This window comes from Panthera onca, chromosome D1 (assembly GCF_046562875.1).
Source record: "Panthera onca isolate mPanOnc1 chromosome D1, mPanOnc1 haplotype 2, whole genome shotgun sequence".
Lineage (NCBI taxonomy): Eukaryota > Metazoa > Chordata > Mammalia > Carnivora > Felidae > Panthera > Panthera onca.
The window spans coordinates 18,963,687-18,991,509 of record NC_138348.1 but is presented as its reverse complement, the minus strand read 5'-3'; the positions used below and the strand labels follow the sequence as shown (position 1 = coordinate 18,991,509).

Sequence of the window (27,823 nt, the reverse complement as noted above, 5' to 3'; positions counted from 1 at the left end):
CAGCATTTGTACTCTCCTGAACTTGTAAAGATGACAGGACTCGGAGCCTGCTCCTCCGTGGTCACCCACAAGCAGCACAGCTGCTGGACCAGAGGTGTCCACTGGAGGGCGTCTATGCCCTAGCGTAAAATTTCCTGTCGGGCACATTGTGTGAATTCAGATTTTCTGTAAAGAAAGAGGCAGAGTATACTGGCTTCATTTGTGGGACTTGGAAGTCAGAATAGGAGTCTGCTTTTTCTCCTTACTCCCAGAGATTCCACAGCAGTGGCAGACTTGGCTTTGATTGCTGGCTTTGTCATTCAAAGTAATTGTTAATTTTAGGCAAATTACAGTTACATAGTTTTCCAATTCTTGGTTTTCTGGTCTGTAAAATGGACTAATGATAATACCTATGTTGTGATAATTAAGGGAGGTAATGCATGATAAGTGCTTAGTAGAATGGCTAGTGCATATACAGTAAGCCTTCAGTGAATGTTAGCTGCCTTTATAATTATTGTTCTTATTGTAGCAGCTGATGTCAATTGTGGGAAAAAATAGTAGATTGTGGATAACCCCCTACTAAATATATTGAACATCAAAAACTTCTGACTACAATCAGCTACATGCTATGGTTGGTCAGAGCACTTTTTTCTTCATCAAAATCAAAAGGTGGCACATGGATGAACAGTTTATCTTGTTTATTATACGGATGTTGGTGCCACAGATTCCTGCCTATGAGGGTTCAGACTCCATATCCTGCTTTTTAGACCTTCTCGAATCTGAACCTTTCTGAAGTGTGACTCCACCCTTGTTTATGTCATCACTGATGCAAACGAGTCACACGTACTCTCAGAGCTTTGCCAATACAGTTTCTGCCAACATACCTTCTTTTGTCTTCTTTCTTTGAGCTCTTACCCATTCTTCTCCTGAAATCCCATGTCCTCAAGGTGGAACCGTGGGTCAGAGCCCATCTTTATCTGCCTTTGTATTTCTCATAGCTTCTTGCACATTGCATGGTGCTCAGTAGGTACACCTTAAATAGCGTTAAACCATTTCAAAAGCCCTGTATTTTCTTTCTCAGATGTAACTTACAAGCAACCAAGACTTACAGCATGGTATGGAGAACTTCCTTACACTTATTCAAGAATCACTATGGAACCAAATGCTCACGTATGTTGGAATGTTGTTGGTATGGTTTTATAGACTGTGTACTATAAGTGTAGAGTACTATAAAATAACAGTACTATAAAATAGCTTGCAGAGTTGCATGATGGTTCCTAGTTTAAAAAATCCTCTGGGTTCAAACACTGAGTCTTTGTGCTTGTCACTCTTGATGTGCTTTTTGATCTAGAGATAAACTCTGAGGATGAGAAAAAAATTGGAACTAGAATAAACTGGAACCAGACTCAAGGATTTCAGGAAGAGGAACCATTTCTTCACATCCCTCCCTTCCCCCAGCTTTTCTGGCCATAGCCTTCTGTGTACACCCTTGTACACGTTTGCTGTGGAGCCAAGTTCTTATGACTGGCCAGTGAGGTCAGAACATCTCCTTCCATTTCTCAGGCTCTTTTGCCATTTGTGAAAAAATCTGGTATTTTTCTTGTTGACTTTGTACTCATTCTATGGCTGTAGTTCTTAGACTTACATCTTATCATTGCTTTGGCTTATTTCTTATTTCACATCTTTTGTTTTTAAAAGTTTCCATGACAGTAGACAAAGAGATTCTAGTATATAAATGAAGCTTGTCCAAAGGATAGAGTTAAGGTCCAAGAAATAGCTCCCTGTTTAGTTCCTGGAATCTTGCCCTTTGGCAAATAATTTTATGCTTTATTGAAAGAGACTTTGAAGAAAATGGAGTTTTGCTTAATGGCTTTGGGATACATAGAAATATGACACATTTTAGAGCTTCTAGTAATTTGTTGTAATAAACTACCACTGTACTAACATGTTCAGGGACAGAATATTGATGGGGATGGGAGTGGGGACATGGCTTTTTCACATAAGGAGATAGCTGCATGCTTTTGTTTGTAGGGCTGCATTTAGAATGTGACCCAGGGAAAGGCTGAGACCCTTTATATCTGAGGTTGATTTGGAAACATGAAGAGAACGAAATTAGATCAATCCAACAGATGGCTGGCCACGTTTCTGTCAGAATTAATTTACCTTCTTGTCAACAGCCATAGCAGAGAAGTTGAGGATTAAACAGGCTCTGGGGAAGAAGTTCTTTGTCATCATTTTAGCTCATCTTTTAAAACAGGATTTCTCAACCTTGGTGTTACTGACATTTTGGGCTGGGTAATTCTTTGTTGTTGGGCTGTCCTGTACGTCGCGGGATGTTTAGCAGTATCCATGACTTGTACCCAGTAGATGCCAGAAGCACTCTTCACCCAGTTGTGACAACAGAAATGACTCCAAACATTGCCAGGCATCTACTGGGGGCGGGCGGAGAGGGGGGCAGAATTACCCTTGGCTGAGAACCACTGCTTTAGAATAAACATAAGGCACATGAGATACCCTGATAGAATGGCTGTTTACGCTTTGAGGACTTTTTGACAACCCTTCAAAAGAATTTTTTAATGACAGTCTTTTTCTTACAATGTATGTAATATGAATTTATTATTGGAAATTTAGAAACTATAGATAAGCATGAAGAATATTAAAATTTTGGATAATTCTTCCAGCTAATGTTTGGCTCCAGTCTTTTTTTTTTTTTTAGGTAAATATATAGAGTTTTTCTATAAAAATAACAATTAGGTATACTGCATTTCATTTAACTATATCCTCAACATATATCATTGAATAGTCTTTTACATCGTATTTAATAGCTACATAATATTCCATAATCTACGTGTACATACCCTAATTTATTGAAGCAAGCTTTTTTGTTAGATGTTAAGGTTGTCAAATTAGAATTCTTTAATTTGAATTTGGCTGGCTTATAACTTTGTATTTACTGCTAACAGATTTAGTTTGTTTATATCCCATCTTGAACAAAATCAAAAGAGATGCCTCTTTCATAGATTTTTTTTAAGGGTATATGTGTGTGTTGGGGGTTCTTGTTTAATTTTAACTTTAAAAATTATTATTACCTCAAGCTTAATAACCCAAAGCACAGAGGCAAATTCAGTCAGAGGTTATTAAACTTCCTTTAGTCTTTTTTGACCTAAATCTTATATGAAGCCGATGTGTGAAAACCAAGGAGTGCCTTGACTGGCTGGGGTCCCCCCAGCTTGACCCTTCTTCTGTCCTCCCATAATCCCAGAGAGACACCTCTGTGGTACCTAGGACTGTGCAAAACACTTTGAAATCCACTGAATAGGTCCTTTTACTTCTGTGATTCATATTTTCTCATACTCTTTTCCTCAAATGTCTTTTAAGGATAGAATGCCTTCACTGAACGGTGAGATGATGCTGAATTTTAATTTAGACATTCAGTTCTGAGGGATCTGTATATAGAGTATTGGTTGGAGAGTCTAAATTAATCCTCTAGTTCATTATCCCCTTTTTTCTCCTTACTTCGCCACCAAAAATAGCCAGTAAAAATATATACCCACTTAGAAACATAATGCAAACTTGGAGTTATCACAGTGCTCAGTCCCTAAGCAAGTCAGGGAAGTGCTAATTAGTTTCCCAGTCACATTGCAGAAAAGCTATCTTCCTCTTTTATTTCTGGTTTTTCTTGCTAGGTGTATAATTCTAGCATCTGATCTTTATCTCCGTGAAGATAATAGCCATAAAACAAATAGGAAATACAGCTTGCTAACATTATTATGGAATTTCACTTTGACATTTATTCTCTTGAACATAGGTTAGTTTAATAACATTTATGTTTTACTGATGTGAGTTTGGTTTGTTGTTGTCGTTTATTTTAAAAAATCCTCTGCTTAGAATGTAATGTTCATATCCATAATAAGGAACCCCAGTTTACCACAATTTCTACATCACAGCAAAGCTGAGTGATTCCTTGGCAGTTTTACCTGACAGTAGCCATGGGATATACTTAGAATATTATGCTTGCCTTGCTGAACGTGTATTCCTTCACTGCAGTACATTGAACATGACTTTGAAGGGATTCTTTAAAGTAGAGTTTTTAAAGTAGACTCTGTGGATACCTGGAAGGGTCCACTAAATCCTTTTGGGGAGTCTACAGGTCAAAACTATCTCTGTAATAATACTAAAACTATATGATACGTGACACTTTCACTGTGTCGAATTTGCATTGACGATACAAAAGTAATGGTGGATAGAACTGTTGGTATCTTAGCATGAATCAGGGTGTTGTTGCCAGACTATTATGAGTAATCACAGTATTCTTCCCCACCATGCATTTCCAGTTTAAGAAAAAAAAAAAAGCTGATTTCATTTAAGAATGTTCCTCGAAGCAGTAAACATTACTACTTTTATTAAGTCTCAATATTTGAGTTCATCTCTCTTTAATAGTTTGATGAAATGGAAGGTATGCATAAAGCACTCCTGCTACAAAGCCAAGTATAATGGTTGTCAAGGAAGAACACTTGTGTGATTGTTTAAGCTATAGCTGAACTATCTGCTTTTATCATGGACCACATTTATTTGGAAGAACAACTAACAGACAAACTGTAATTATTCAGACTTGAGTATTTGGCGGACGTAAATGAATGAAGTGACTGTCACTTCAAGGGGAACAGTAGATATGATTTGTTACTTATAAAAGTTGAGTTTCCAAGCAAAATTACTAATTTGGAAAAAGTCATATCTGTCACTTTGAGCCTGACCTCTTCCTATTACTTAGACTTTTCTGATGAGATCATTGGTAATATTAATGGATATGATTTTTTATATCGTATAATGTGTCAGCAGGAGATCTGCATTACTCATTGGATCAATATTTTCCACATGACCAATACTTGATATTACAGAATCATGCAAGATTAAAAGACTCATTCAAAGTGCAGTCTGGCCCAGTGGATTTAAATGTAAGAGAATATGAGAAGTTTATTGATATGGTTTCAGATTCCACACTGTAACTAACCTTTAAGAAATCAGTACTTGTTGAGTTTTGGTGTAATATCAAAGAATATCCACAATTATTTGGAAAGGCTGGAAAAGACTCCTCCATTTTCTTTTTTTTTTTCAACGTTTTTTTATTTATTTTTGGGACAGAGAGAGACAGAGCATGAACGGGGGAGGGGCAGAGAGAGAGGGAGACACAGAATCGGAAACAGGCTCCAGGCTCCGAGCCATCAGCCCAGAGCCTGATGCGGGGCTCGAACTCACAGACCGCGAGATCGTGACCTGGCTGAAGTCGGACGCTTAACCGACTGCGCCACCCAGGCGCCCCTTTTTAAAATTTTTTTTTTTTTCAACGTTTTTTTATTTATTTTTGGGACAGAGAGAGACAGAGCATGAACGGGGGAGGGGCAGAGAGAGAGGGAGACACAGAATCGGAAACAGGCTCCAGGCTCCGAGCCATCAGCCCAGAGCCTGATGCGGGGCTCGAACTCACAGACCGCGAGATCGTGACCTGGCTGAAGTCGGACGCTTAACCGACTGCGCCACCCAGGCGCCCCAAGACTCCTCCATTTTCTAACTACATATCCGTGTGAAGCCAATTTTCTTCATATACTTCAACAAAAACAACATATTGTAACAGATTGAATGCAGAAGCAGATAGGAGAATCAACTCTCTTGAAACAAACATTAAAGATATATGCAAAACAGTGCCACTTTTCCTGCCATTTTTTTTGTATTGGAAGATACAGTTATTTTTCATAAGATAATATTTGTATTAACATATAATGGGTTTGTATTTTTTTTAATGAATTAACCAATAGTTTAATTTTTTTAGTTTTAATTTTTAACATGATAAACATCATAGCTCCAGCCCATATAAACCGGTTCTTTGGGGGTCCTCAATCATTTTTGATAGTGGTGTGAGAACCACTGTCATAAAGGAAGCTCTGTAATGCACTTGGGGTTTCTTGGAGAAAGGACAGAATTCTAACAACTAATACAGCCATGCTGATTGTAACTCCCCAAGTACAGCATAAGGTCAGGGGTCATAGCTTCCTGTAGTATATGTGGCAAGACTGTGTTCCAAATATAAACTACATACGAGAACTGGGTGCTCAGGAGACAGGGCTGTGGAATCTGTTTAAACTGTATGTAGTTCACAGCCCATGTATTTATCAAGGCCACGTCATGATTCCATTCTGTACAATGTTTTTTCCTTCTAGGTTCTATTTTTAGGAAGGTAGCCACTCTGGAAATTATTAAATACCTTTTTTAAAAGCAATTCTGTCATTCATGATAAAATAGAAATCGAATGAGCAGAGAGCCACCCAGCAGAAAAGTTGTTTGATTCCTCAGACTTCAGTCTGTATCTGCCAACTACCTGGCAACCCATCAGCCACGGCAGCAGAGCCCAGACTATTCCACTCGCCTTCTTAATGACTCACTGAGGTGACTGCCCTGAATGTAATGACACTTGCTTCTTTGTGGGGTCATGTATTTAACACAGAACAGTTGAGATGGGTAGAAAGGCTTGGTCCTCATGATAGTGCTGTACCAAATTTTAGTACCTTAATAAAATGATAGAGGTCAATTTGCTTCAAAATAGAAATAATGGGAGGGAATTAAACTATTCCTCTTGCCATTGGTCATTGCATTCCAAGTGTGTTTTGCTTATTCCATGGCCCTGTTGATTTAAGACTGACTTTGCACTTTCTGTTTTACATGTGGCTGCCCCTTCTCTTGGCCTGATGATTGCAGTGGCATCCTGTGCTGCTCACACTGAAGGACCAGATTGAAAAGAACACTGGCCACACCTTCAACTCCTTGCTCTGCAACCTTTACCGAAATGAGAAGGACAGTGTCGACTGGCATAGTGACGATGAACCGTCGCTAGGGAGATGTCCCATCATTGCTTCACTGAGTTTTGGTGCCACACGCACTTTTGAGATGAGAAGGAAGCCCCCACCAGTGAGTATTCTCTTTTTTTTTTTTTTTTCATGTTCTTCCTGCCTTCTAATATTCTGTGAAAAAAGTAGAGTTCTTAAAAGCTGCTGTTTTCAGGTTTAGAGGATAAGAGTACATGTTTTGTTGTTGAAACATGTTCAACTGATCGCCTACCCCATGATTACCTTTTGTCTCCCGGAGTGGCCATTTATTCATTCATTCACTTATCCAACAGAAATTGCTTGCCATGTGCTAGGCTTCGGGGGCTCATTTCCTTTGGTGGAAAGAACAGAGATAGCTCCTGTCCTCATGGATACAGGGGATAGACAGATGTTACTAATTACTGAAATGAATGAAATTATGATAAGTGCTGTGAAGGAGGGGCTTATAAAGGGAAGACTCGAGCTGGGAGGTACAAGACTGGAAAGGAAGAAGGCATGAGGAAGACACCCCTGAGGAAGGCTTCATTGTAAGTCTTCTCCTTGGCAGTGTTGCCACCTTTCTGGAAGGGAACATCGTGAGCATCCTCATTGCCTTCTTAGCCATCTTCTGAAATACAGATGAACCTGTAATTCTCTCAGAAAGAGGAAGTTCAAGCCAAATTCTCAGAGATGGTTGTCCAAATTCAGGGAGAGAAGCAGTAACTAACCATAATAACTTTAGTTTTCCGTCCTGGGTTTTACATATGTTACAGGATATTTCAGGGACACTAGGAGTTTTGACTTTCTTAAATCAAAAAAGTATAAGATCCTAGGATTAAGATAGGTAGAAAGGTAGTAGAAACTCAAAGAAAAGAGCAAACCTCTACCAAATGATCTTATTATCTTTGTGTCTTTCTCTTACCAAGGTTCCCAGTCATTTAGTTTATAACAGTAAACCAGAGCCAGTCAGTGTGGAAAGGCTTATAAGGCTGTGTTTAGAATATGACCTAATCCAGACCAAATAATTATTAGCCTGCCAGTGCTCATGTCTGTTCTTCATCAGATATGCTTCCTCTAAGAACATAGTTAATGGACTGGGCTGCTTTCCTGACATGTATTTCGGTTTCCAAGCATGGTATTTTGAAGCATATTGTGTTATTTTGCATTTATGCCATTAGGCAGCTTTTGTTGGTATAATTTCCCTTGATTAGGTTTTCTTTGCTTTGTTTCTTTGGTCTGTGCTAGCAGGGGATTGTCAATTGCCAGTGATGTATTGAGTGAACTTGCTTCTGAGCAGTTTGGCCTTCCCAGTTTCATTGGTGATTGATTAGCCTTCTCCTGTACCAGGGGGAGTACCACTTGAGAAGCAGACGACCCAACCTTTGCCATACTCTCTTTGGATATGGTTATGCTTTTATATGCGGCCTTCTACTCGGTGAAAACCCAGTCAGATAAATTACATGAATAATTCATCCTGCCCTTGGTAAGGCTCCTGTTATGTGAATAGCAGAGGAACACCACATGTTTCATTTTTAAGTTCAGATCCTCTTCTCAAGCCGGACATAACCACACCAACTTTTTGTCAAGCCTGGTCCTGGGATCTGGCTGTAGCAGTAATTGAGTAAGATGAAGTCGTCTTTTCCCTCCTGGTGCTGTGCCTTCCTATGGAAGTCACCCTTCCATCTCTCCGAGTGGCACATCCGCTGGTAGAGCCAGCACGATGTTTGGGATAATCCTCACTTGCAGCCGTACAGGTATTTTCTTTGTTGCCAGGTAGTTACTTGTGCAATCACTGTTTCTTTACACACATACATTTGCATACACATACACACCACCCCCTTCTTAAAAACACTTGTGGCCTGTTTACAGATTTGAAGCTTAAGGATTCCCAAAGCATGCTTTCTGGATAATTAGTTTTACTGTAGAAGCAGTTTCCAGTCATTAAGTGTTAGCAGTGTTCTTGTGCCCAGAATATTCCCATTCCATTTCCCCTCCAGGCAACTGAAGGTCTTCATTTTCGCATATAAAGACATTATTCGTGGCCATCAAGAGCTATTTCTTGGTAATAAACCTCACTTACGTTATAGGTTAACGAGTAGATGGGTAATACAACTACCACACAGCCTTGTGTCCAAAAGCAACCATTTGGAATAAAGATCTTTATTTGAGGGAGATGGCCCATACTGAAGGTTTATCTTTTGAAGTCTTACAGTTTATTTTGAGGAGTGTAGTGAAAGCACAGGTCATGAAATACTAAAGATGTAAAGTCCCTGTAATTGTCTGCTAGTAGCAAGGGAATCTGCACTACACTCATGATGGCAGATTTGTAAAAATATAGACCTAATAAGTAAGAAAATTCGTCTGAGATCTTAAAGTTGGCTGAGAAAACAGATTTGGGAAGAAATATAAAGGTGTCAATGCCTCACCTCAGACTATTGACTGTAATCAGTTTTGGCTTCCTGCATCATCGTAATTATGATTAATTTTGAAGTAATTGCATGTCCTTTCAATTCTGGCTTTTGTTTAAAATAGGAAAATTGAATACATATTAAAAAAAAAATTTTTTAAAAAGGTGGGGGGGGGGGCGCCTGGGTGGCTCAGTCAATTGAGCATCCAACTTCAGCTCAGGTCATGATCTCGTGGTCTGAGTTTGAGCCCCGTGTCAGGCTCTGTGCTGACAGCTCAGAGCCTGGAGCCTGCTTCAGATTCTGTCTCCCTCTCCCTTTGCCTCTCCCCTGCTCATGCTCTGTCTCTCTCTGTCCAAAATAAATAAATATTTAAAAAAAATTTTTTTTAATGGGAAAATTGAAGGGTGCCTGGGTGGCTCAGTCAGTTAAGCGTCCGACTTCGGCTCAGGTCATGATCTCACAGTTCGTGAGTTCGAGCCCCGCATCGGGCTCTGTGCTGACAGCTCAGAGCCTGGAGCCTGCTTCGGATTCTGGGTCTCCCTCTCTCTCTGCTCCTCCCCTGCTCATGCTCTACCTCTCTCTCCTTCAAAAATAAATAAAAACATTTAAAAAAAGTTTTGTTTAATGGGAAAATTGAAGGTTAATATATTGGGAATTATAATCATGCATTACTGAACCCAGTTGATTTAAAAATGGCTTTTTCCCCCCCAGAACCTGTAAGTTCAATTCTTGGGTAAACAAGACCCAAGTTTAAACTTTTGGAAAGACTTGTTCAAGTTTTTTAACATAGATTTCAAAAAATTCAGGGCTCCACAAATCTAGCTAAACTAGAAGTGCACAGAAGCCTTTCTTTGAGTTGACAGCCTTAGGGTGCATCATCTTTATCTTATTATAATGATCTCTTTTCTGAAGGATTGAAAGGAAGTGGTTATTGCAAATCTGTGTCTACTTTTCTTTCTAAACTCCAGTGAGAGCTCTGAGAACATGACTCATGATTCATACAACTCAAGGTAAAAGCATAAATTAAAAAGCATAAATTACGTTAGTCTTCTGTGTAGAATTTGTAGGAGTCTGACTTTCTGTCAGGAAACTCTTAGGAACCTAACTTAGTATGCCACTGTAGGTTGTAATTTTCATGTCTGTCAACAAGACATTCGGAATGTTAGAGGTTGTGGGAGGGCATCTCTTGTCAAAATCCAGTTCGTTTTAACCTATCAGAAGGGAATCTAAATACCTGTTTGGCTTGAGTCAGAGTTTCTCATCTGGAAGTGACATAGAAGAATCATAAGATTTTTGTGTACTTTATTCAAGTATGCAGTTTGAGACAGAAAAGCATATGTTTTGGGCCACTTTTTCTTTTTTTTTTTTTAAACATTCAGTCTCCTCCACCCCTGCAGCAGCTGTTTGTTGTGCAGTCTGGCACTTTAGGCGGATCTCTGTAGCTGCTGCTCTTCTGAAAGCTGCCCCAGTTCTACACATTGCATTCCTCACAATTTCTCCCTGTGCCGAGATGGTGAGGAGATCTTTGTTTTCCTAAGTATGAGGGCCTCTCTGATTCATACAGTTGGCTCAGTCAGCTTCATGCATGCATCATCCCCAGGACAGACATTTCTCTCCCCCAAGAGATCCTTCTTCACTGTCCTCTAGTCCAAGTCAGGCAGCTCCTGCCCGTTCAGTTTGATTTCAGAGTAACTTACATTTCCTTTAATGGTAACAAGGTACCTGGGGGCATGGTAGACTTGCTTGATCTTGCCGTTCCATTCATCCCATCCCTTCTTTTGTTAATTCAGTTAAAGACAGAGTGGATGGCACCATATCTGTCTTCCAGACAGTATCAGGATATACTATCTCAAGACAGAAAGCTTACCAAATATACTTGAGTAGACATTTTTTAGAAACCAAGAACCTTTTTTTATTCTATCAAGCTGGGCTCATTAAAGTTTGTCTACACTCCTTGTCCCAAACCTAGTTGTACTTTCCGAAATGCATCGTGTCCCTGCTGTAAAGATTAGTCTCGTTCTTTTCCCAGCTAGCTTTAATTCTATACTGAAAAACAAGCCAGAAAAGGAACCACAAAAGCCATTTGGCAGGCTGCTATTTCTCTGTCGGTTACCATGGAAACCGTGATGGCTGAGTTGGGGGGATATTAGATAATAGCAGGAAGTTTGTGATGTGCTGGAGGTTTAGATGCCAAAAGCCTTGTTTTTGTAGCACATTATGTATGGGTAAGCTCTGTCTTTGATCAGCCGAATCCTAAAAAATATCCACCTCAGGGTGATTGAGTTGAGGCAAGTTCAGCATTTCTGTAGCCACTTCTCTCTCTAACACCTTCTGAAGAATGTGAACCTTATTTGTAGCACCAGAAGAGATGGTTGGAAAACCACTTCCTATGGTGGAGGCTCTGAGAGTCCCCAGTGAATTGGAGTTCCTACTACCTATCTTGCTAATTGATTTTTTGCCCACTACTGGGAAGAGTGGAGTATGAAAAGGTCAGTTTGGTCATAAATACTGATATTTTTCCAGAACCTCAGAAGAAATGAAGATCTTAGAATCCAAAATACTGTAATACTGACTAGCTTAAATTTGAAAGGTGACTAAATTACACTGTGCAGTATTTCATGGAGCGGTAACTGAACCTCCGCTTTAGCACCCCACTGCTGCTGGCCCAGTCATCCATATTGCTTTTTTTTTTTTTTTAACTTTATTTATTTTGAGAGTGAGAGAGCGAGAATATGAATGGGGAAAGGACAGAGAGAGACAGGGAGAGAATCTCAAGTAGGCTCCGTGCTCAGCATGGAACCCCATGCGGGACTCGCGCCCACAAACCATAAGGTCATGACCTGAGCCGATATCAAGAGTCAGACAGTCAATCCACTGAGCCGCCCAGGTGCCCCCAGTCATCCATATTTCTTAATCAGCCCCTCTTCCGATTATAGCATCTATTCTGAGGAGTTACAAGAAATACTGGAAAGAAATTGTTAATAATCATCGTTCTTTCAATATATCCCTAAATGAAGTCTAGAAAGTCAGTTTTTATTTTTTGTATCTGTCACTGATGGTAAAAAGCACCTATCTTCCTCATTTATATCTCTTTTTTTTTGCAAATGGGGTGATGATTGGTAGCTACTTTATCGGAGCAATAAAAAAGTTACCCCATGAAAGGCACGATGAAAGTTTTTGCAATAATCAGTGAATTTTTAAGCTGTTAAGAATAGTAGATGCCACAGTGACTTTTCAGATGTGGAAAATTGGAAAAGGAAATGAGTAGTAGTGAAACCAAAATCCCAAGATTCCCTTGGCCTGTGAAATGGAGTAGAAGGGAGACTCGCAGAGGGTGAAGTGGCCTGTGGAACGGGAATGGTGACTGAGTTTTTGAGCTGCTATCTCTAGGGCTAGTTAGTGGTTTGGAGAGAGTGAGTGAGTGGGTGGGTAGATGAAAATGTGCATGTTTGAGCAGATAAAGCTAAGTAGTTTTAGTAAGACTGAATTATCTTCAGACTTGAAATCCCATAAGAGTTGGAATCATCATTTGCTGCCTTGGGGCCTTGTCTCAGTTGGAATCCATACCCTCACTGCCACTGGGAAGAATTCACTTTTTGCCAAGGACCATCTAGTTTTATAGTGCCACCAATGGTCCTTTTAGTCTTGGGAGAACAACCTTTTCCAAAGTGATTCATCAAATTTGCATGTGATTAGGAATGGGGTCTGCTTCCAAACTTGTCTTTTTAAAACAGTGTCCCAATGTGAGAATTTTTTCCTCCCTTTGCCATACTCATAAAAACTATTCCTAACCCTTCTGGTGATGTTCTCCTCTTTCCCAAGTGCAGTTTTCATGGTAGATGACTGCTTAGCTGGGCAGAAGAGAGCTGAGGAAGGAGAAGGAGGCCCCACAGCAGAGCAGAGTGAGCAAGCGAGGAGCAGAGCAGGTGATAAGATGGGGAGAGTAGACAGGGGCCAGATCATGCAGAGGCTCAGGAGCCTCAGGAAGGAGCAGATTTTAAGTACATCAGGAAGCATGGAAATGTGTTAAGCAGAAGAATTACATGATCTGATGGATAATTTTATAAAAGTCAGTTGCTGCTGTGTGGAGCCTGGACTAAAAAGGAGCAAGAGTGGAAGCCAGGAGACCAGTTAAGAACTTTTTATACCTTGTGCATACCTGGGACCAAGGCAGAGAAGGACAGAGGTGGCCAGGTCAATGACATGAGCTCAGAGGAACAGGGATTTTTTTTTTTTTTTTTTTTTTTTTACATTTACTTATTTATTTATTTTTGAGAGACAGAGACAGAGACAGAACACAAGCAGGGGATGGGCAGAGAGAGAAGGAAACACAGAATCCGAAGCGGGCTCCAGGCTCCGAGCTGTCAGCACAGAGCCCAACGCAGGGCTCTTAATTCACAAACCGCGAGATCATGACCTGAGCCGAAGTCGGACGCTCAACTGATTGAGCCCCGCAGTTGCCCCTGGAGCAGGGATTTTTAACAGAGGTATGGCAATAGTGGTCTGAAATTGTTAATGTGGATTATCTCCTGGCTCTCTGGATGGGACAGACAAGATCACTTTCCACATGAGAAGTCTTCAGAGATTTGAAGTCCTGGAGATGGCTAGGTTTCAGTTAAGACAGGCAAGTCAAGGGAACGTTCAGAGCACATGAGGTTGGGGATCTAAGGGTGTTTGCTCATCACTGACTGGGAATTCCAAAGGACATAGTGCACAGGGGCAGGAAGGAGAGAGTTTGGGGAGGCGGTGGGAAAGGGGGAGTTGTGTCTGATCAGGTGATGTCCAGGAACGGGTTGGGAATGAGTTGTCTTGTTTTAATGGATGACTAGAGAACCCTGCACTTTTGCTAGTGACTGAGGTCAGCTGGATGTCAGACATGGTGGAATTTGTCCTCATATGCTCTTAGAGGAAGGAGAACATTAGTTTCTGTTTCTACAGTCTTGGGGGTGGGGGAGCTCTTTCAAGATAGCAGTTTCTTTAAGTTGCATTTCTTGGAAATATATTGCCAAGAACGAAATCATCATTTCATGAAGTCTTCTGATTTTAAATGAACATTCAGTGTCTCTAGAATGACTGTAACAGTAAGTGTAAAGCCATGTTTATTTTTGCCGAAATTCAGTACCTTCTTGCCCCCATGCTACCCCCCAGTACTATGTCAGCAACAAAGTTGAACAACAAACGCTGTCAGCAGGCATTTCACTCCATTTGCCTTTCAGTGTGTCCAGTCCAGAAGGAAAGGCAAGAGTTCTCATCTAGTCTGATGTACAGTGCTAAGTTTTAGATGCCTGCAGAGAGAGCCTCCGTTGCATTGAACAATTGCCCAGACCTCCCAAGCAAGAGGTCGGGAGGTCTTAATGAACTATTGAGATCACTGGTCATCCCTGGGATAGGGTGATTGATTGCCCATACCAGTCCCTCATGCTTACTTCGTATTCTCACACACCTCATCAGAACCTTCCATGGTAAATCAGTACCAAAAATCAGGAAAGAGTTGGGTAAACACCCAAAGATTTGAATCTGGCACAGGAGTTTAAAACCGGTTATGAATAGATAACCTTGGCGATTTCAGATCTGTGCTCTTCCAGCAGCCTTTTACTTTTAGCAGATCTTATTTCAGAAAGAGCTGCTTTTCTTTTTAAAGTAATGTATTTCAGATCAATATTGAGGGTGCCATCATTTAAAGCGTGGTTTGAGTCAGCAGAATAACTAGAGATGACATTGTCGGGTCCTAGCTTTATTCTCTTTCCATAAAAAATAATAAAAAATGATACCACTGTGAACAGTAAGTCCAGCTGTGTTCTTGTATCAACCCTGTAGGAACAGTTTCATATTCCAAATACAGCTGCAAGTTTAGGTGATCCATGAAGCAGTCTAGAAGCCAGCCAGGTTCTCAAAGGCAAGGGAACACCACAATTTGATTGGGAAAACAAGCTGAAAAAAATCTTTAAAAAAGCAGAGAGGGAAACTTTATTGGCATAGTCATAAGTTGGGAGATAGGGCAAGTAAATGGACAGCTGGCCCTCAGCAGGTTAAGCGGCTGTAACACGGGCTAACATTCAGTTTTCAATAATCATTTCAGTCTGCAAAAAAGCCTTAATCATACTTGTCAATCAGTTCTACCATGTATCTGATCCTTGGACCAGAAAGCTGGGGAAATCTCTTTATATCTGTTACCATCTTGAGAAAACCCTTTGCTTGACTCTGCAGACGTTCTTACTTACATCTGGGGTGGTTTTGGGTTTGTTCACTTGCTTTTGAAGTACAAATTCGGGAGTAAGTTTTCTGTCTGCAGTTTCCCTTTCCTTACAACTTAATTCACTCTTAAAACACCTGTTCTATAGATCCACCCCACCACTTGGCTAATATACAGATACCATTGTCCAAAAAAGCCTTTTCTCGATTGTCATTCTGTTCTTCCTTGTAATATCCGTATCCATCACCTCACTGCTGGAAACTCGGCCATTTCTTAGCTCCCTTTTCCTTTCCTAGTCTCACACTTTTCTCATTGCTATTTCCATACCTTTTTAAAGGTTTTTCCTTTACATTCAGCCTCTAAAGTGTGGATATTCAAGATTATCTTTGATTCTGTTATCTTTGTTTATATGAGTTTTTAGGAGATTATAAACTGGCAATAGATTGTAAATGCCATATGGGCAAGGTCAGTTTCTGTCTTATTATGTCTCCAGGATTTAGCATTTTGTGTGTGTGTGTGTGTGTGTGTGTGTGTGTGTGTGTGTGTGTGTTGGTTATATAAGTTAATAAACAAGATTTCACTTGCTCTTATGGCTTCAACTGTTCCTTCTTTGGTGGAGTGACTTCTGAATCTCTTATCTCCAGCTTTGACTTTTATCTCACTTATACATCACATGTACATATTCACAGGACATTGCCACCTATAATAGCACATGTGACTTGACCTGAAAATATAAAATCAGATTTATTGTTCTCTCAGAAAACTCCACAGTTCCATCTGCTAATAAGTCCATTTATGTTCACGATACCACTGTTCTCTTGGTCAGGTTCACGTGTAAGTTATTTTTAGTTCTTTCCTGTTCTCTTAATTGTTTTAATTCCCAGATCTTCTTAATTTGTTCTTGAATCCCTCCCCTAGTGGCCATCTTTATCCCAGGCTCTTTTTACCACATACCTAAGGTACTGAAATGTCTTTTAATTTCAATCTTCTCTCCCAGTTCTATTTGATGCCCAGATGCCAGCTATTTTCAGGAATAGGTCACTCTCTCTCTCTCTATCTCCTCTCTTCTCTGTCCCACAATTACTAACTGAGCACCTACTACGTGTCAGGTGCTATGCTCAAATCTGGGGATATAGCAGTGAATATGACAAGTATGGGGCCTTTCTCATGGAGGTCATAGGAGCTAGACTACAATCAAATGAACAAAGAGCAACGATCACAACTTAAATAGAAGGTAGGAGACTCTGTGGTACTGCTGGTTTGGACTAAGGTGGTGGCAGTGGGGATGAAGAGAAGAGGATGAACTTGAGGCATGATTTTGAAGGTGAACCAATAAAACTTGCATTTCTACTTTAGAGGTAAGGGTAAGAATCGAGAGTGACTCCCAGGTTCATGGCTTGAGCAGTTGGTGGGTAGCTCTTCGGAGGAGGAGGAACAGGGACTTTTGCATTTGATTGTGGTCTTGTTGAAGGAGGATTCATAAATGGAGTTAAGAGTTCTTCTTCTACATGCTAGGTTGAAGAAGCCTGAGACTTCCAGTGGGAAGTAGGCCATTGGCTGTATAGGTCTGTGGTTCAGATGACAGGCCTATGCTGGAGACGTCATCTGGAAATTGTCAGAATAACAACAGGAAAGTGATGATGATAAATAACAAATGTGTAGTGTTGACTCTGTGCCTGGCCCTGTTCTAAGTGCTTTATATTCAATCTTCCAGGAATCCCATGAAGTCGATACCACTATTATCCCTGTTGTACAGATGAGGTGGCTGAAGCATCCTGTCAAATCACTTAGGCAGTGTGGCTCAGACAACCGTTGAATTGAGTTAGAACTAGTAATGTAGATAATATGGAAAGCTATGGAATTGCACATCATCATTCAGAGCAAAAGAAGAGCAGAGAGCCAAGATTGAGCTCACTGCTTTCATCGCTCTGTTTTCCAACTCAGGAGCCTTTATTTGCTCCTACTGGAACAAAAGATAAAATGTCAGTTCCTTAGCCAGACTGTCAAATCTTTACATAATCTGTGCCCAGTCTGCCCTGGTGTCTTGCCGTTCCCTGTGTGATCGCCCCATTGTGCGAGGTCATCTCTCTGCTCTCCCTTGCGCTCGCTCTCTGCCTTCTCATTAATGTGCTCCTCTCCGGGATTCAAGGGCCCACTGTAGCCTTGAAGCCTCCAGTGCAGAAACTAATCATAGTTACTGCATGTCAAGGGCTTCCTGAGAGCTCGGAAAATGAGAGACAGGTTGCGGGCCCCCACTTTGTCCTTTCTGCTCATTTGCGTTTGGTTTTATCAGCATCTTCTTGGTAAAATGATGGAAAATTTTCACATAAGTAGCTCATCAACTTACCAGGATCGGGATCACTTGAAAAATCAAAGGTCTCACTGTAGACTCAGACCACTAACTCGGAACTATATTTTGCTTTCAAGGGCCTTTTCTCCTTGAGTTGGGTCGCTGAAATTAAGAATGTGTGCCTGAAGTGACATGTGTGTCCTGAGCTTTCTGTCAAGCACTACCATGTGGAATGGCGAAGCAGGATCAAAGAAGCCCAGCAGATCATAACTGGCCTTGCTCGGGAGCTTCCAGGCTAGGTAGAATGACGAGACGTGGGCATAAAAGGGGTCAGGCGATGGGTCCATCAGCAGCACGGCTGGGCCACTCCTGAGGTGAATCTGGTTCTCAGACTTGCTTATGCTGCCCAGCGTTTGAAAAGAAATTGTATTACTTGCCAAAATGTATAACTCGGGAGATTTTTCGTAAAAAATCCCATTTCTTATCTTCCCTGGAAAACCCAGAAAATCAGACAAACCTGAGGCAATGGTGAGCTGGAGCTGCAGAGTGGCTACACCTGTGTGCAGGCCCGTGCTCTCCGGTTCTCCGTGGCCCCCGCTCCCCACTCCCCACTCCCCACTCCCCACTCCCCACTCCCCACTCCCCACTGTCTTGTGTCCTACTGCCACTCCTCACTTATGCTGCCTGCTGCTGTTTGTGACCCTTGCGGTTCAGTCCCGTGCCTTGTAATTAGAACGGGAAATATTACAGAATTCCAAAAGGAGTAGAGATCACTTTGCAGAGCACAGTGGAAGGAATAGAAGCTTTAGAGTCCGGCAGATCTAAATTCAAATACTAGCCCTGCCTGCCTCCTGTCAGTCTTCTGCCTTAGAGATGTGCTTTCCCTCTAGCTCCTTTTGCTTATGATAAAATGGGCAATATCACCTCCTTCACAGGGTTGTAATGAGCATTAGCAATGACGTACACATAGTTCCTGACATGCCTGGCCCCTGGGCAGCATACACTGTGGTTGATCCTATCCAAAAGTATTTGGAAACTTATAAAAAGAAGCCTGGGGGAAATAAAAGCACCAAATTCCAGATAGATTAAAGAGTTAAATCTAAAAAAATGTAGACTCTTTTTTTTTTTTTTTTTTTTATTAACCAAAAAGGAAATGTAGTTGTATGTTTAACTTCCCTCAGGATGAGAAAAGACTTTCTAAGCATAAAAACCATGAAGGAGAGCCAAAGAAAGGTCAGAGTTGACTCTAAAAAGTTTTTGAGCTACTCTACGTTAAATATCATAAACACAGTTAAGGGACAAATAGCAAATGAGAAAAATATTTGCAGAAACTATGACAAAGGGTAAATATCTCACTATCTGTGGTTACAGATCAGTAAGAAAAATACAACATCCTGTAGAACAATGGACAAAGAACGTGAGCAGGGAGTTCACAACAGAATAAATGCAAACAGCAAATAGACATGTGAAAAAGTGTTGGACTGGGTTAGTAATTAAAGAACTCTCTGTTTGAATAATGAGTTGTCATTTTCCCCCTAAATTTTTTAGGGGAGGATAAGTACTGCCGTATTTTCCTGATGGAATTAGAAATTTCCACAACCTTCTTAAGAAAGCATTTTGGTACAACAAATCAAACTGCTTTAAGGATCCAGTAATTCCACTTTTGACAATATATCCTTAGAAAAACACCCAGAAATGTTTTGCCCAGGATCTACTTGCAGTAGCCTGCCTACCTGCCCCCCTCCTTCCCTCCCTTCTTTCCTTCCTTCTTTCCTTCCTTTTTTCCATCCATCCATCCATCCTTCTTTCCTTTCTTTCTCTTCCTTTCTTTTCTCTTTTTTTCTCTTATTAGTACCGGCATATTAAAATCTCAGTGTCTAATAGTATGTTCCTCACTGCTATATTCTTAGCATTAGGCACAGTGCCTGACATAGGTGGTCAAAAAATATTTGTGAGTTTGAAGAAGGAAAGATATGTTCATATAAAGGAATATTATAGAACCACATTTGTGAATACTGTACCTTTAAGATGTAAACACATGCTCACGATATAATGATAAAAATGTAAAGTGCGTAATTATATTTATACAGTGTTTCCTGGGCATGCATTGCATGAATTCTGGATAATAGGATTATGTTTTCCTGGTACTTTTCCTCAGTCATTCCCATATTTATTGATATGTGTGATAGCATATTTCAAAAGGGCAAGACCACATAATCCTCTTTATAGAACTTATCAGAGAGTAGGAAGGCAGACATTGAGCCAGTAATTCACAAGTGTGTCGTTTACTTCATTGAACTTGTGTTACTCTTACAATAGGAAGAAAAACTATGCTGCTGCTGATTTTCAAGCACTGATGGTTGCTTATAATTTCTAATTAGGATGAGAAAGGAGCGATTCCATGAAAACTCTATATAGAGCTTGTAAAATGTGAGCTCAACCTTTCCAATGGAAAAAAAAATGTTGCGGTTTCCTGTCTGTTGGATAGTTAGTAATGATAGAATGATAAATACACCCAGATTTTTTCCCCTAAATACCATTTTTCTAAAGGAAACTAGGGAGGCTTGTGTCGGGAGGTGGAGGTGAGATTGTAGAACTTTGGGAGGGCCCAGAAGACCTTGGGAATCCTAATCAAGTGTTCAGATAAACTGGCTGTGCTTGGCAAGGATGGAGGGAGAGTGTTGATCATAATTAATATAGAAGTATATATTTTTTGCTTTATTTATCTGCTTGTGAAGTTTTGAGTGTGTGGAAAACCAAATCATCAACAACAAAACCCACCTCGTAGACTGATTATAACCCTAAACGCCTCTTTTTTTAAGTAAGCTCTGTGTCCAGTGTGGGGCTTGAACTCACAACCCTGAGTTCAAGAATCACATACTCTACTGACTGAGCCAGCCAGAGCCTCTAAAAAGCCTCTTTTCACCAGGGTCAGGGATGGAAAATTTTATCCTATGCCATGGTTTTTTTAGGGGTGTTCTCTTTTTTTCTTTTTTTTCTTTTGTCTCGAAAAAAGACCTAAGTAAATCAAAAGGGTGACAGAACCATTGTTTTGGTAACTTTACCATGCCTAATGGTCTAAACAGTCTGACTGGTGCTTCCAGTGTTGCTTATCCATTTATCAATTTGTGCCTTTATGCACTGCCGCGTGAGCTCCACTGGCCTTTTACGTGTTTCCTGACTGGAAGAAGTCTCTGCATGTCTTGGTTAAGTTAAAGAGTGGCTCTGGGGTCTGTTGGCACTCTGGCCTCAAGAAAAGAAGAAAGCATTTGTGAGCTCTGTGTTGCTTTGGTAGAAAGCAACCTTGCCCTCTTTTCTATCTCCTTCTGCAAATTAGGAATGTGTTTTCTGAGCCAAGGGATTGGAAGGAATAAATAACAACCAGCAAAGTAATGACATCACCTCTTTCAGTGGGTGCACTGGGTATCATTGTCTCTTTCAGAGACTGATTAAGAGTAGCTCCATGGGGCGCCTGGGTGGCTCAGTCGGTTGAGTGTCCGACTTCGGCTCAGGTCATGATCTCGCGGTCCATGAGTTCGAGCCCCGTGTTGGGCTCTGTGCTGACAGCTCAGAGCCTGGAGCCTGCTTCGGATTCTGTGTCTCCCTCTCTCTCTCTCTGCCCCTCCCCCACTCACACTCTGTCTCTCTCTCTCAAAAAGTAAACATTAAAAAAAAAAAAAAAAGAGTAACTCCATCCCCGGGACACCTGGGTGACTCAGTCGGTTAAGCAGCTGACTCTTGATTTCGGTTTGGGTCATGATCTCACGGTCTTGAGATCAAGCCCCGTGTCAGGCTCAGTACAGACAGTGCAGAGCCTGCTTGGGATTCTCTGTCTCCCTCTCTCTCTCTCTCTCTCTGCCCCTCCACTGCTCGCACTCTCAATCTCTCAAAATAAATAAACGTTAAAAAAAAAATAGTAGCTCCATCGCAAGTGAAGGATCACCCCCTTCTGCTTTTATGTACAACTAAAGGTTATATTGGAGGTAGTGTATTTAAAATCAACTTGAGGCTTTTTCTCGTTTGAAAAATTCAGATCTTAGGAACATTAAGTGAAACGTGGCTCTGTTGAATATCACTTTCTATCAGTGCTGGTATTTTCCCCTTGCATCTGGAATTCTCTCTCACTTGTTACGTCTATTCCCGGTGCATGTTTCCAGGCAGAATTACAGTGCTCACCCCGTCTCTTCCATTGGCCTTGGTACTCCCTCTTCCCCAATAATGTTTTTACTGTTCTAAGAGATCTTCGTCTCAGAGTTGTCTTTGTGTCTGGCTCAGTGTCTTTCCTCTCTACTTCATTTTTCTGCCCTGTCCTTGTGTCTGTGCTTGAGTTATAGATGAAGATTCTGCTGCACTCACTGAGTGTAGGGCACTCCTCCTGTACAGGGCAAGAGGTCTGCTCCTAGCTGTGTTGAATCTTGATTTGGCAACTGACTTTACAGCCCAAATCAAGGAGCCCTAAGCCCTCTAATCTCATGGCTGATGCACTCCCTTCTGATACCTTTTCTCCAGTAGGACATACATTTGTGGTTGGAATCCTTTTTTATAGAGAGCCGCTCAGCTTTTCTGAGATGCAGCTGGGCCACCCGAGAACAGGGTCACCTTCCCACTGCTCTCTGATTGGCTGACGGGTCAGAGGTTAATGCTTCACGCTTACTTGCTACTGAAAAAGAAAAGGTGGCAGGCACAATTAAAATCAATCACTGAAACCAAAAGTTATGTTTAAACATTGCTTTTATCTTCTGCCTGGAAAAGTTATGACTGTGCTCGACAAAGTCACTGCCAAGGGTTGGGACCTAGAACTTAAACTGTTTATGCAAGTTCATTATTGTTTTGATTTTGATTTTCCTGAAGGAAATCATTGTAAATAGTTACATTCTCCGAAGCACTCCTGCAATAATAAACATAAACACAGTATTGCAGTGAAATCAATCCTGCAGTAACCTAAATGCAGTCCCTTGCATCCGAAGTGAAGCAAATGAATGGGTGGATCTGCCCAGAACGGAAGTGGAAAGATCAGGAAGGTTGGGTCTCAGCTCTTGATAAGCTCTTCGTTGCTGTGAGCACGGAAGTTGTTAAACGCACCCCTTTGTCGGCTGCGAAGGAAGAGTGACCCCCACCTGTTGGCTGTTTCGCAGGCCACTCTGTGAAGCTTCCATCAGAGGACTGGACATGAATGGACTTTGAGCTGTCTGGAAGAGAGGGGCAATGTGAATACAAGGCATTTGTATCCGAAGTGTTGTGATCTATGCTCTCAGGCTTAAATAGCCAGTCTCAGTTTGCAACACTGTTCTGGTCAAGCCAGAGCTCCCTTCTTTAAGAAAATCCTGCTGCTGACTATTCTGGAAAGAAACAAGAATGTATCTCCAAGACACCAGAGGAGCTATAGGAAGAGTTGTGACTAGTTTAACATAGGTACCAGTTAATGAATTACCATAACTTCTGAAAAAGCAGTGAGAACTCATCGCACCACATCTTGTTGAAAAGCCTTGTTTTCCACACTATGTCAGAACACAGAGCATGGCATAAAGCAGATGTAAGGAGTTCTCGTATGAATGACTTAATTTCTTCACAGGTCAGAATGGGCTGTTCTGCTGATTTTAGATGCTGATAATAATAGCTGGCACTTATACTGTACTTAATATGTGCCAGTCTCCAAGGAATTTACACGTATTCGATCGGTGGAGGCTCATAACAGCCCTGTGTGGCAGGTCCTGTCATCATCCCCATTCTACAGATGAGTAAATTAAGGTACCGACGGTGACACAGCTTGCCTAAGGCCAAACAGCTGCCAAGTGACAGAACCAGTATACGAGCCCCTGTAGTCTAGCTGAGTAGAGGTTTGCATTTCTTGACCATCGTCAGCTTCTGTTGCGTCTTGATCACACCACAAAAAATGTAGTGCAATGAATGCTGTTTTCTAGGAAGAGAATGGAGACTACACCTATGTGGAAAGAGTGAAGATACCCTTGGATCATGGGACCTTGTTAATCATGGAAGGAGCTACACAAGCTGACTGGCAGGTGAGAACATGCAAATGATTTGGATTCACTCCTATGGAGGCAGTGTCCTGACAGCTTGTGATTGTTAATTTCTGTAACAGATGTGGTGAAAAGCAAGGTGCTTTTATTGTGAGGGAGAGGCGGTAGAGTGATGTCATTATCAAGGAGTTTTGATGCTACTGACAATCAGAACGGACCTCTGCGGCAGCAACGTGCAGCAGAACTTTCTGTGACAGCAGAAAAGTTCTGCATCTCTTAAGTCCGCACGTAGTAGCCTCTAGACACACACGACTATTCTTCATCTCTTGAAACGTGGCTAGTGTGTGGAAGGACTTAAGTTTGAATAGCATCAGGTAGCCAGTGGCTAGCACATCACCTTGGGCCGCACAGCTCCACGGCTCAGGCCAGACGGTAAAGCCAGGTTATGCTTAAGGTGTTCAGGTTCACTTAAGAGCACTTGGCACGAGAGTGGAATTTCACGCCTGTCTTTGGTCTCAGCCGTTTACATGCTGTTTTAGGAGATTGGGGGAAATGGCAGGAAGCTGAGAGGAAGAACAGGTAGAAGAGGTGAAAAATACTTCACTGCGAGGGCGCTGGCCAATCAGAGCAATGGTGGTGGGGGAAGTGTTCTTCAGAGAAGAAAACCTTTCTCCGCAAGACTTCCAAGAGCTCGTTGGTACTTACGGGGGTCGCGGGACAGGGGTCCGTCTCCTCATAAATGTGTTTATGTCAGAGTTGTCTGTGTTTCCATTTAGCATCGAGTGCCCAAAGAGTACCACTCCAGAGAACCGAGAATAAACCTGACCTTTCGGACAGTTTATCCAGACCCCAGAGGGGCGCGCTGGTGACGGGCGGTCTTTGTGAGGAGCTCTGCTGAGACTGAGCTGAGACTCCCACCCCGAAGAGACTTCCAGAGGCTGGTCCAGCTGATCTCGCGGTGCAGCTGCTTGGAGGGTGAGGGTGTGGGTTGCTCCCCAGCTTGGAGTCCTGTTAAACGACAGCTGCCCTCTCCTATTCACAGTATGCGTACTGTGGGGACAGTGCTCCCTGCTCACATCCTGAAATCGTACACGATATGTTCTTTAGGCAAATTAAAAACTGCTGTGGCTGTGCTCACGCGTGATTTTGTCCGTAAGCAGTTTTTCTCTTGCCCTCCCTGCTTCACTGGAAGAAACGTGAATGTGCTTTGCCTCCAGGGTAAATCCGCACGTGTTCATTCCTTGTGACTTGGTGAAATAGAGCCACAAATATGTGTCAGCGACTCCGGAGCCCCCGCAGGCCCACAGCTGCTGAGACCCAAGCAGAGGTGGCTTCTCAGAGCTTTGTGGAAGGCTGCCCTGACTCCTCAGCATCTTGGCTTGTGTGCTTTTGTCATGGAAAGCTGCCTGCTCTGGGAGCACTTTATTTAATTGAGTCTCTTTCCTGGGACACAGACCGGTTACCGGCCTCTGAACGAAGAGTGGAGGCCATGTTCTCTCGCCCAGCCATCTTCAGGCAGCCGCCTGGGTACTTGTCACATGAGAGAAAACTGTCCCTCAAAGGCGGAAGTAGGTGAGTGATGTCATGAGAAATTTAGGCTGAAGAACAGCAAATGTCCTGCTGGTGACAGCTGTCCCACATAGATGAATTTCCCCTAGAGAAAAACTTGAGTCATTTGAAGCCAGATAGAAGCGGGAGCCGTCCTACGGGGATAGACTCAGTTACCGAATAGTTGTCTTTACTTTGAGTTCCAGGGGCCCTATGATGAAAATTTTCTTCTGACTCAGTGCTATCTTAGACACAAGTTCCCGAGATTCAGCGCTTAGTCCATGATTCACCAGGTTCCCCAAACAGAACAGAGTGGCTGCCCTTTATTGCATCATAAAGTCACATGTCTTCTTGACCTGTTGACTTAGGAGCATTGTGCCAGACTGATTCCAAACCAAGATATGGAGAGATACTTGAGAGAAAGAAAATGGATGAAAACAGGGCAAGAGAATTAGAGTTTCCCTAGCTGCCTGTGGGGAAAATTTACAGAGCCTTCTTGCTTTTGATCTTGTTTCCAAGATTTATGGCCTCTGTGATCTTGGTGAAGTGCCAAAGGCCGGGCAGACTCTTCCCCGCAACTCAGATGGAATACCGGGCCTGGCCAGGCCCTGTTCTTTGACAGTCTTTCTGGCTTCTTGCGTTGGGGTTCTCCCCACCCCATTTTTTAAATGTTTCACATGTGGATGGCTCCTTTTTGTAAAAAACACTAAGTGCTTTGTAAAATCTGGGCATTATAACGCGCTTTTCAGTGAGGGAAATACAAATCACCGTAAAAATAAAATAAAACCTCTGATCCCTAGCTTTTTTCTTTAAAAAAAAATTTTTTTTTAATGTTTATTTATTTTGGACAGAGAGAAAGAGCATGAACAGGGGAGGGGCAGAGAGAGAGGGAGACACAGAATCTGAAGCAGACTCCAGGCTCAGCTGTCAGCACAGAGCCCGACGCGAGGCTCGAACTCACAGACCGAGAGATCGTGACCTGAGCCGAAGTCGGACACTCAACCGACTGAGCCACCCAGGCGCCCCTCCTAGCTTTTTTCTTATTAAACAAAACCTGGCCAGGGTGGTACAGCCAGCTTTGGTTTTGAGTTTGATGCATGACATTGGGAAATTCCTCTTCCATTCCCACAAACGAAAGAACTGGCAGATGGTTCCCAGCCTTACAGCATCCCTCCTAATGGGTCATGATCTCCCCTTGCGTCAGCTGCAGATTTGATCTCTTCACTCATCGCTGCCATGTCTGTCAGGGCAATGAATTCCTACTCGACAGCTGACAGCCTGGGCCACCACCTGGGCTTCTTCATCTGAGAGCAGCAGTCTTAACTTTTGTTGTTTGCTGTCCAGTGCTCGAGTGCTAGAACTGCCTTTTTTTTTTTTTTTTTTTTTTTTTCCCACTAAGATAATGCCCCTTTTGAAATGAGAAGGTAGGTACTTGCCGTAGAGTTAAAGTACAGGGTTTAGGACTGGACAGGAATTCCAGAACCTGGCAAAGGTTGCTCAGTCACTGTACCAACCTGTTGCTGTATTTTCCTGGCCGTAGATCTTAACTAGGAATTAGGGGAAAACTACTTTGCCGACATTACTTATAAAGCAAGAGGAAGCAAATGTAACAACATGGCATGAAGAAAAACAGCTTTAGTTTTTTGTTTCCCTTTTTTTGAGCTTTAATAACCTGCTAGGCACTGTCCTGGCAGCTTTTTTTTTTTTTTAATTTTTTTTCAACGTTTTTTATTTATTTTTGGGACAGAGAGAGACAGAGCATGAACGGGGGAGGGGCAGAGAGAGAGGGAGACACAGAATCGGAAGCAAGCTCCAGGCTCCGAGCCATCAGCCCAGAGCCTGACGCGGGGCTCGAACTCACGGACCGCGAGATCGTGACCTGGCTGAAGTCGGACGCTTAACCGACTGCGCCACCCAGGCACCCCTGTCCTGGCAGCTTTTTATACATAATCCCTAATCCTCCCCACAGCCCTGCAAGAAAGACATACTATTTCCATTGTAGAGACCAAGCAGCTGAGCCCCCAAGAAGGGTTAAGTGATTTAATAGGACTTGTAAGCAGCAGAAGCAGAATTCCAACCACAGGTGAATCCTTAAACTGTGTGCTTTTTCCTGTGCCGTCATGAATTTAGGCTGAATAGTTTACTGGGCATCCCTGGGAGCCGGAGCCTCAGGGCTTGCCCCTACACAGCTGGCCACCCAGCTCGCCCTGGTCCCCTGCTGGCAGAGCTGACTGCCAGGCCACTCTGTTTGTCCTCTGGCATTCCGGTACGTGAAGGCAGGCATCTGTAGCTCATCTCTCTTCACTACTAGCAGCTCCTGGTCAGAAACCGTCCTGCCAACTGGACTAATAATTGGCCATTTAACTAGGGAAGCTCTTTTTGGGGGGACAGAACCCAGTTTCTGGCAATTTAGGTACATTCTCATCCAGTCTTCCTCCAAGTGACCCAGAACAATGTTTCTTGGTTGTATCCCAGGAAACTCTCTTGAGGTAGATGCATGGTCCCTTCCACTCTTCACTCTTACCTGTGAGTCCATCTGGGGGCTCTGAATGATGCCCAAACTCAGCATC

The 27,823-nt window shown here is 42.2% G+C and overlaps 1 protein-coding gene and 1 long non-coding RNA gene across 4 annotated transcripts in view; one reads left to right on the top strand and one right to left on the bottom strand.

Annotated features, from left to right (window-relative positions):
- ALKBH3 (alkB homolog 3, alpha-ketoglutarate dependent dioxygenase) overlaps positions 1-24,844 on the top strand; it is a 32,920-nt gene extending 8,076 nt beyond the window's left edge. For all 3 annotated transcript variants that reach the window (XM_078433384.2, XM_060606436.3, XM_060606435.3), the window contains 4 exons: positions 1,061-1,149; positions 6,730-6,939; positions 23,649-23,747; positions 24,482-24,844. In XM_078433384.2, coding sequence (XP_078289510.1) covers positions 1,061-1,149; positions 6,730-6,939; positions 23,649-23,747; positions 24,482-24,574 — 491 coding nt within the window. In that variant the 3' untranslated portion in view covers positions 24,575-24,844. The remainder of the gene's footprint in view (positions 1-1,060; positions 1,150-6,729; positions 6,940-23,648; positions 23,748-24,481) is intronic.
- LOC132661663 (uncharacterized) lies at positions 22,441-24,486 on the bottom strand. Its single transcript, XR_009602344.3, has 2 exons — positions 24,411-24,486; positions 22,441-22,916 (listed from the first exon to the last, which is right to left on the bottom strand). It is a non-coding gene; the product is annotated as an uncharacterized LOC132661663 (long non-coding RNA).
- Positions 24,845-27,823: the final 2,979 nt, after the last annotated feature.